This window comes from Elephantulus edwardii, unplaced genomic scaffold (assembly GCF_000299155.1).
Source record: "Elephantulus edwardii isolate Elephantulus edwardi_28Jun2011 unplaced genomic scaffold, EleEdw1.0 scaffold00174, whole genome shotgun sequence".
Lineage (NCBI taxonomy): Eukaryota > Metazoa > Chordata > Mammalia > Macroscelidea > Macroscelididae > Elephantulus > Elephantulus edwardii.
The window spans coordinates 5,205,508-5,215,883 of record NW_006399924.1 but is presented as its reverse complement, the minus strand read 5'-3'; the positions used below and the strand labels follow the sequence as shown (position 1 = coordinate 5,215,883).

Below are 10,376 nucleotides of genomic sequence, written 5' to 3'. Positions count from 1 at the left end.
AATAATAATAATAATAATAATAATAATAATATTATGTTATAAATGCAAAAAAAATTTGTGTTAGATAACACACACACACACACACACACACACACACACACGCGTCAGTTATTCCCCTCTCTTAATGAGGAAATTAAAGGTTAGAAAGTTTAAGGGACTTACCCAAACTTACCAGCTAATAAGTGGCAGAGTCAAAACTCAACCACATCTTTTGATTTCAAGGTCAAAGCCTTTTCCACTACATCAGCCATTTAAGATAATTTATTTTCCTTATTTAGACATTTATATTATATTAATTAATGTTAAGTTAAAGAATTACACTAACCGCCACTAAGTAGATGTCAGCTCAGAGCAACCTTCTAGGTTAGGGCTGAGCTGCCCTGTAGATGTTCCAAGGGTGTAAATCTTATTCAGAAGCAGATTGCTATCATTTTCCCATGATGTGGCTGGTGCGTTCAAACTGCAAATCTTTTGGTTAGGAAATGAATGGGCTTAACCATAGCACCACTAGAGAGTCTAATATGCCAAAAATGTGCTTAATAATGAGTGAGATATTAACATGTAGTTTCCATTTTTGTTATAGATTGAGTTGTGTCCCTCCAAAATATGTATTGTAAATCCTTACCCCATACCTGTGGTCACATTAGTGAGGTAATTTTAGTATTCTCTCTCACTCTCATTGCTATGGAGTCAGAATTGACTCATAGCTGACCTTTCAGTGGGTTTCTGAGGCTGTAAATCATATAGGAGGAGATTGTCCAGTTGGGAGTTAGCAGTGGAGCTCCTTATTGACTCTTTTACTAGAGCCATCCAGTATGCCATGTTTTAAAATCAATCTTTTTTGAAATCTGAAAGAGCACATCAAGCAAGTAAGCACGTACAGAGGCGGTAAGTGATAAGTGATATCACTTATAAGCACATAATACCTGTCACATGATTGAGCACCAGGAAATTGGGAGTAGACGCATAAAAAGGACCTTCTCATATATCAAACAGAAAGAGAGTCATTCTCTACAGGAAGCATCCTGAATTATACTTCTAGATTACTAAATAAAGTTTTGTTCATTGAAGTCACCCACTTGTGGTATCTTTGTTACAGCTGCATAGACAACTAAGACATCTCTCCTACATGTCTCAAAAACGTCTTTTTTTGTAAATCAAGAGGGGAAAAAAATCCTCTCTCTCTCTTTTTTAAATTAGGCATTTAATTTTAAAAAGCTATCATTCGGCCCAACTTTGGGATCTGGGGGGAGAGGGACTGGAAAGACTCTAATACAAATCTGTTCTTTATACTACAGCTGGAGAGCACCACCTAGGGATGACAAAAAGGAATGGAAAAATTGAGTAGGCATGTCATACAAAACACGGCTTCTTAATAGTTTTATCTATAGCAATATTTCCCAAAGTTTAAAGCAGGAAACTCCCCAAGGATGGTAGTTGATTTTTAAAATTTCTGAAAAGTCTTTAAAGTGAAAATGTACATTTGTTCCTATTAAAAGACGAAAATGAAAGCTTCTTTACTGCAGGACTTCCTTGAATAATAGTAGTCAAAATCAGTTGGTGCTCACTCTGAGTCAGCCAAATTAAAGCCTTTACACACATTATCTTGTTTAGTTCTCACAGTTCTAATTTTGGTTGTTACCTTCCCTTGGGTCAGTCTGGCTAATGGTCATCCCATGAACATGATTAGATCAATCTGATCCACTGGGCTTTCATTGGCTGATTTTTGGAAGTTGCACAGAAGGCCTTTCCTCCTAGCCTGCCTTAGCCTGAAAGCACCACTGAAAGCTGTTGAGCATCACAGTCACATTCATGTCTCCACAAAGAAGCAGCTATACTTGAGGTATATCAGCTGAAGAGTGAGCAGGTCTCCCACTGGACCCATGAGAGTGGATAATATTGTTACCTTGATTTTACAGATGAGAAGAATAAGATTTACAAAAGCTAACTTGTTCAGTGTCACACAGCTATTACATTATAGTTTGCCTCCCTCCAGAACCCTGTTCGTAAATATTGTAGATATAATAACAACAATCTTGATTCAAGACAGATAATACTTAGTCTGTCCATTGTTGCCAACTTTAAGATACTGAGAGATGTCATATAAAAAAAATGCTTATCCAAATTATCTTGCAATTATTTGAAAAATCTGGAAGATCTGATAATCACATCTACATGACAATTAACCTTAATCCCTCTGGGAACAGAACTCTCTAAATTCTCAGTACTTAAATTATTTCTTACACTCTGCCCATTTTACTAATTTTTCTTACCAATCAGGGACCTGTAAGCATTTGAAACTTGTGCATTGTTGTTTCCAATAAATACTTTTATCCAGAAATGCTACTGCCAATCTCTAAGCCTGGAGAGGGAAATGCAGTGTTCCCTAAATTCCTTTGAATAAGTAATTTATTTGTCAAAGTTTGAATTTTAGAACTGTGATATAAAAGCACTTATTGTAACACACACAGGTATTTGATCTTGGGATAAATAGCAAAATATGGATGAAAGAAATGAAAACTACTCACAAATATTAGTCCTGATATCAAAGATGATGTCCCCGTAAGTGCCACATAGAATTTGGGTGTCAAGGAATTTAAAAATACTGTCACTGTCAAAGAAAAAAAAGAAAAAATTTTAAACAAAATTTCCAAGTATTCATGTTACAAATATGCTGAAGGAAAGGAAAGAGTTAAGTATAATTACTATCTAACATGGATTCAGTTTTAAAAATTGTATTTAAAAAAAAAGTTTAAATCCTCATTATATCTTAAGAATGAACTCAAACATGGAATGGTAGAATTTTTTATTATTACTTTCTTTAATTAGCAGTAAATCAAGTAATTTAATTTGCTTTTGAGAATAAAACAAAAAGATCACAGGCCCGATTTTACAATTAAACTTTTGCAAATCTTTAAGGATGAGAAGCTAAAGAAATATATTTTACAAAGGAGCTTAAAAAAACACTCTCTACATACCAGTGTTTCAATTTATAACCAAATTCTGACTTAGAGGAGACATTATAGGAATTTAGTATGCCAAAACTGTAGCAAAATAATTCTGAGAATAGCAACTAGAAGATCTCTACCCTTAATACACTGTGAAATTTTTCATTTCAAACACTATCTTATAAATATTTCAGCTTTTTAAAATATAAAAATCTATAGTAGTTAATTATTCTCATCTATAAAAGAGTATGTAATGATAAAATGAAAAATTCAGTGTCAACAAAAACTTTACTAGTTTCAAAGAATGGCAAAATAAATCTTTCAGTCTAGGAAGGTCTATTTATTTAGACTGTTTTTGTGTAAATTATGTCTTAATTTACATTAAATCTTTGTTCTGAAATGTTCAGAATATTTCAGATCATTTTATCATAGTATATTATCTTATGGAATAGAAAACGGGACATTTGTCTCTTCATATAAGATGTTGCTGTGTACTGTTGAGTTAGAACCAACCCATAGCTGATTCTCAGATGGATTTCCAGAGGCAGGAAATCGCACGGGAGGAGACTGATAATCTTTTTTACATGGAGAAGCTGGTGGAGTCAAACCCCGGTACCTTTATGTTGGCACGATGAAGAAAGCTCTCAAAAAAAAGGACATATCATGATGATCTTAGTCAACCGTAAGCCACCAGAGCTCCAACTCTAGACAAAAACAACACTTTTAACTGAACTTCTGTCTTGTTCTTAAGTTGCTGATTATGCTGACCAATGATTTGGTAAGAGGCTCTCAACTCATCCACTTTGTCCTGTAAACAGTATTTGCAGAATCCAGCGGGGCCACCTCTTCGTACATGTCTTTGTATCGTCCATATTACAAGTGCTCCACAGATGTTCAAAGAATGAACAGAACAAATAACTATATTGATGTTTGAAGTTCTACGTCCTTTATTGTTCTATTAATCAAAATAAAGCAAAAAATTAAGAATAAACAAAAATATCATGAAACCTATTTCTTGGTCGAACTATTTTAAATAATGGATTAGGATCATCATGTTATGTCCTTTTTTTGAGATCTTTGTTCCTTTTTTACTAGACGTGAATTCTTTAAACTGGAGTCAGGAGACTTAAAGAATCAACCTTTAAGGGACTGTACCAATGTGGAGGTGCATATAACATGTATACCCAAGACTGAAAAGATCTCTATTCCGGTCTAGCACCTGAAATTTACAAGCTTGTCTGGAGGGTAAACTAGGACTGAAGAGGGCGGATCCTAAGCGCTCTGGGGAGGAGCCGGTAGTTGCAGCTCAGTTTTGACGATCAGCTGCGCGGCTGCAGCTCCACTGAAAAAGAACCTACTGGGCCGTGAGTTATCCCGTCATTCTCTGAAGCACTCAACTGGGTACTTTTTGCCCTTGGGCCCTCTCGCCCCCGGCGCCTCTCTTAGCCCTTGTCAGTCCCCGGGGAGGTCTGGGCCGCTCACCCGCTGCCAAGTTCTCACACAGCCTCAGCGGGACCCTCAGAACGTAAAGCAGAGCCAGCCCCACCACGAGCCACATCGAGGCCCCAGTCCCCGCCAACCCGGCCCGCAAGCGCTCCCTCCAGCCCAGCGGCGGGTTGAGGCCCAGAGCAAGTGCTGGAGGAGAGGCCGCGGCGGTGCCTGTTTCACGCAGGCTGTCAACGTCCGCCATCTTGCTGCTTCCGCAGGCGCGCGATGCTACGAGGGGAGAAAGGCAGGAAACCCGGAGTCAGGAATCCTGGGATAGTGGCGGACCTGTAGTTGGCCTACGTGAGGACAAGCCTATGGAGCTAAATTCGAGATTTGGATGCTGGAACGTCACAAGCCTGAAGCTACGTAGTTCTTCGGCGTAGGGAAGGGGCGGATAACAGCGCCTAATTTGGACTGAGATTTAACTCCGGAGTAAAGTGCTTTTGCTTCTATTCAAGGTGAGGGACCCCTTTCAGCCCGTTCCTAAAGATGGAAAAGCCATGGCTCATTCCAGAAGCCGAGCAGCACTTAAAGCTTTCCACGTGGCTGCCGTAGAGAAACTGGGGAAACTCGAGAGGGTCTGCTGCTGGTCCGATGGAGTCTAGAGCTTATGGACCAAAAGCAGTCGAAGCACGTTGCCCAGCTCCCAATAAAAGAGTAGGGAAGCGAACAACTCAGCAAGAAAGTACTGGATTTAAAATCATTTTAGGCAAACGGGATTTCCTAGAGTTCTGAGAGTCAGCTCCTTTATCCCGCCCGTAACTGATATGGCGCCCAGTCCGTCGGCGTTTCCGGGAGGATGGCTCTGGCCGCCCCCGCGGTGATGCTATCCCTCAGCTTTCCTCCCGGCGTGCCTTGCGCCCTGACCGGGCTGGGCCAGAGCAGCCCAAGATGGCCGACTTCGAGGATCGGGTGTCGGATGAGGAGAAGGTAAGGGGTCCGCTTTTCTCTCCCTCTCTATCTGACCTCCTCCCCCGACAAGGAGAGAGGCCCTATCCTACTGCGGTGAGAACTCTGTCAGTGTCCCCAGGAAAAAGAAGATTCGTAGTCTGTGCACACGCTGTCTGCAGTTGGGACACTTCCTTCTCAAGGGGTTACCCTTTGCCTCACGGTGCCCCGTTCCCCGTTCTTCTATTCTCGGCTTCTTTTGGGCCTAACGCACAACTCACTGGCCTTGCTGCGAGGGAAGAGACTTTTCTGTGTAGAATCCCGAGGACTCCTTTTGATCTGTCATTATGGGAGGAGGCTGTAGTAATGTTGCGACGCGTCAGGAAGCAGTCACTTTACTGCCTTTAGCTGTTGGGGCGCACCCATCCCCCATTTTTAGATAGGATTGGGGCGAGTCACTTCCTGATCAGAGTGGCTTCTTAACTTCCCTTTTGCTCCTCCTTGCTCAGGAAGTGATTGAGCTGTCAGGACTCCTTGACAGGGAAAGGTCCCGATGTGTTGTCTGCCCGGTGCACTTAGACATCCACCACTTTACTCACGGGCCGGTTTAACTCATTGATTGTGATAAATATGTAACCTTCAAGGCATTTGCTGCAGAATTTGAAGGCATTCCCTACTCCCCCCGCGCCCGCGTAGGTGCGCGTGGTGGCGCCTTGAATAAAGCGCTTGGCTGTCAACTTAAAGGTCAAGCGTTCAAACCTACCGGGCACCCACTCCAGTGGAAAACGATGTTGCTTGCATAGATAGTAGCTTTAGAAACCCAGTGGAGCCGTTCTATTCTGATCCATGGGGTCTTCTCTGAGTTGGAATCAACTCAAGAGCAGTGTGGCTTTGGACTTTCTTGATTTCGTTTATATAGTTTCTCAAAGATAGGGGTTTTTTTGGTAATAGTTTTCAGTTTCAGGCTTCGTGTTAACAAATCGAGAATAATTGTTGGGTTACTCTTTTAGCACATAAAGGATATATAGACCATAAAGCTTTTATTATCACGTGCAAATCTGTAAAAAGCATCCCTTTTTTGTCTGATGCTCTACTGAGGTATCATTGGTAGAAGTTAAGTTTGTCAGTGTGTGCGGTTTGTATTATTTCTTTGAAAATGTCTTAAATACAAGAATATTGTAAGCTAAGTGGAATCACTATTTCTTGACATCTGTACAACTTTTTTTGACAGTTTGTCAGGCTTTGCAGTAAACATATGGTTTTTAAGGCCCATAGAAATTAGAAATATCTCACTAGATAACTCCTGGGGTTTTGCATTTATAAGGTCTTGTTTCCATGGTGGCTGTTTCAGAATATTTACACTTGAATGCTCTGTAAATGTGTCTGGGCTCGCTCTTCTAATACAAGAGATTAGGATTAATCTTTAATACAGAATAATAATTTGATACACCTGCTTGTTGTATATGCCATTTCAGAATGCTAAAGAATGTGCTAAACACAAAACAGTGAACACCACCTTAATTTAAACTTTATTTGAAGATGATTCATTAAAGTTAGTAAAATTTTAGGGGGAAAGGCACCGTATTACTGAATTTATGCCAGATAAAAACTAATAAAATATATTAAGGGAACTAATTATTCATATAAAATTAAATAAATGACTGAAAAGATAGGATAACAAAATATTTTGTTATCCCAACTTAAGTTCACTTATTTTAAGCTAAAATTGTTAACAAAATTTTGTTAAGAATTTAGATAACAATAGATTTTTAAGTTTACTATGTCAGTGATACTAGCATTGTTGATCAGTTTTTCTCTTTGACACTAGTTCAGAATGCATTTTTTATTAAACTTGGAGAAATACATATGTATTTCAAAGTGAATGATGCCACTAAAAAATTATTTTCTTTTTTTTAAAAAAAATTATTTTCTTAATGACATAAATTATCTTTTAATAACAAAATTCTTCTGAGCAGCAGATCTGTGACCAGTTCCTCCTATCTCAATACTAATGTTGCTCAATTTTAATGATATAAAAGCTAGTAAAGACACTAGCAAAAATGGCAAATTTTACAATGAATAAGTAAACAGTTTTTAGATCACCTGCGTTGTTTTCATTGACTTGAGTAAATAAGAATAGCTAGTGCAGTAAAAATCTCATATAACAAATCCATATTATTTGAAATTACTAAGTTTTTGTTACACTCTATCCCATATTGTGATGAAACAAGTGATTTGTATTTCTATTATGAATTGGTAAGTAAAATGAAAAGACCTTGACATAGTAAAATTAATTCATTGCTTCAGCTTCAAACCTGCCTTGCTCCCCTTTCCTCCTGTATCCCAATTACTTTTCACTGAATTCGTAGATTACTAGTAACCCATAAAATTATTTTCCCCCAAAGCATCATTAAAAACGGATTTTAAATATAAAGATATTTTTGAGCCCTACTTTGTATTTTGATGTTTCTTGAAGTTCTAACATTCCCACTTTTTTCTTTCATTTAGATCTCAACTGCATTTTGTTTTTAGACCTGAAACATGTCATGATGTCAAATAAATTAATACTGCTGTTTATATTTGTTACATTTTTCTGAACCCAGCAAATCCTGAGTTAAATTTGTTGATAATGATCTCTAATTTTCTTGCAAGTATTTCTGCAGAAGTATATAAACCCAGCCATTCTCATAACTAACTGCTGAAGTTTTTATCACTTTGTAAAGAGGAAGTTGAGTTTTTAAAACGTGTGCTGTGTTACCCGAAATGGTCATGATGAGCTGTCTAAGTAAACCAGGAAGTTGAAAGTGTAGGAACTTGCAGAAATAAATGTTAGTCTTAGTTCTCCTCAAGGACCCCTGGTAGTGAAGTGGTTAAGCTCTTGGTAATAGAAAGATTATTAATACGAACCTATTTGAAAACTGTGACAGTGCGATTCCATACAGATTTATAAACTTGGAAACCCACTGGGGCAGTTCTGCTGTTTCCTGTAGGGTCACTATGTATTGGAAGTTCACAGAAGCAGACCAGCCCAGAGACCCTGCTTCTCTGGCAGTTCAAATCCATAGCCACTCTGAGAGAAAATTATGGCAGTCTCTTCTTGGATTTACCTGCTGGAAAATCAGCAGTAAGTTCTGAATCAGCAGCAGTGACTTTAAATGTTTTGAGAGTGAACTTGGCATTTCAAGTTACTTAAGTTCTTCGGTTTCTTGGTTCTAAGTGCCTAACAAGACTAAAGTGGCAAGATTAATTAGAAGTTTGAAAAAATAAAAAAAATAAAAAATAAAAAAAAAAGAAGTTTGAAATATAAGAAGGGCTCTTTATTGGGGTTCTTTGCACTACCTGTTTCCTTTATGATTCAGCATTTTAAAAACAAATTTGGTGAGAATCTTGGGGGGAAAAGTTTCATTAGCATATTTTCCCTTTTTGGCTTACTAATAGAACATTTATGTAAAACTTTAAAAATAACCATAACTTAGGAATGCTTTAAGTTTACACTCTTAGAGGAGTTTATGAGAAACAGATTTATCAGAATTATTTACATGAGATTTAGAAAATGTTGTAAATAGGTGCTGGAATTTGAGGTTTCTGTTAAGAGTCTGTGAGAAAAATTTATACTTTCAACCTGAATTTCTTTAATAATGTATTAATTAATATACTAGATACCCTTCTACCTTTACTGTAATTGAAGAATACAGTTGTTTTTGTGCACCATCGAATCAGAACTGATCCCTAGCTGACCCTCCAGTGGGTTTTCAGAGACAGTTAAATACAGAGGAGCACATTGCCTATCTTTATCCCACAGAGCAGCTGGTGGATTCGAACTGCATTCTTTGGAATTGCAGTGCAGTTTTTCTGCCAAGAATTAAGTAAATTTCAAAATTTATCAGATTCAGCTGTTTTCTGATACAAATTTATTAAAAAATCTTTAGACAGGAGCATAAAGCATGAACAGGTACACACTCAGATGACTAAAACTTGATTTGGAGTGTACTTTATATAATTTCTTCCAGAACATCTATTTCATTAGAATCTTCCTTAATGCTGTATAAAATAGAGACTATGTCAGAGAGCTAAAACCCGGTTGGTCTTGTTCTAAAGCTCTTTTTCTTTCTTTTTTTTTTTAACTGCTGATTTTTCCCTCCTAACTATGAAAAACGAGTATAGGGGCATCTGTGAATTGTGAATGAAGTTTTCTGATACAATAGAAAGAATGATTGTGAGTATCAGGAGAGGTGGCCTTTTCCTACTGTGCTTCTTGACACTTAAGTGATTTTGGAAATATACCTCTGTGGGTCACAACTTCTTTTGAAAATTGGTAAGTTGGAGAGTTGCAAAGTTTAGTTAAATTATTAAAGTTCTAATTGGGTTCTCTGAATTTCAGAGCTGAATTTTTCAGTTGAATTTCAGTGAAAAATTTTGAAATTGTGACTTTTATCGAGTGCTTAGCAAAGCATTGGTGTAATAAAACCTGGTGTAATATATTGTTGTTATGTGCCTTTGAGTCAAAAACCAATTCATAGCTGTAAATAGGTTGGAAAGAGATTGCCTTTCTCCTGCTGAACAGCTGGTAGATTTGAACCACTTGCACCAGAACTACATTGTTGTTGATGATTGCCGTAGAGTTAAGGCCGACTCTATGAACAAAAGACCTAATGCCTTCCCATACTATTGTTGTTTTCTCCAAGTTCATAGAGTTTGCAGAGGCATGTGGTTTAGAAACTGGATGCCACTGCTTCCCAACCTGTTTTACAACTGGGAGCTCCACCAAACACTGTCCATTCTTGTATTTTATTTGATATCACCATGGCACACGTTCAGCGTTATAGCAAACCCAGGTTACCTCATATAGCACATTGACAAAGCGTGATTTGCAAAGTGGAAGAATGTTCCTTACAACAACAGTAACAGCAGTCTCATTTAGCAGTGGTTAAGTGTTGTTTAGTCGGTTATGACTCACAATAAGCTTTGCACAAAAGACCTGAACTATGTTCTATGATTAACATAGTTTCTGTACATTTATTTTTTTTTCTATAATTATATTTTATTAATTTT

General features: G+C 37.8%; 2 protein-coding genes across 4 annotated transcripts in view; one reads left to right on the top strand and one right to left on the bottom strand.

The window, feature by feature from the left end:
• ST7L (suppression of tumorigenicity 7 like) overlaps positions 1-4,714 on the bottom strand; it is a 225,030-nt gene extending 220,316 nt beyond the window's left edge. For 2 of the 3 annotated variants that reach the window (XM_006895714.1, XM_006895713.1), the window contains exons 1-2: positions 4,431-4,714; positions 2,529-2,611 (exon numbers count right to left, since the gene is read on the bottom strand). In XM_006895714.1, the coding sequence (XP_006895776.1) occupies positions 2,529-2,611; positions 4,431-4,638 (291 nt within the window). In that variant the 5' untranslated portion in view covers positions 4,639-4,714. The remainder of the gene's footprint in view (positions 1-2,528; positions 2,612-4,430) is intronic. The other variant, XM_006895715.1, reaches the window with a different exon arrangement.
• Positions 4,715-5,299: 585 nt separating this feature from the next.
• Positions 5,300-10,376, top strand: part of CAPZA1 (capping protein (actin filament) muscle Z-line, alpha 1) — a 59,482-nt gene continuing 54,405 nt past the window's right edge. Inside the window, exon 1 of the mRNA XM_006895712.1 lies at positions 5,300-5,366. Coding sequence (XP_006895774.1) covers positions 5,328-5,366 — 39 coding nt within the window. The 5' untranslated portion in view covers positions 5,300-5,327. The remainder of the gene's footprint in view (positions 5,367-10,376) is intronic.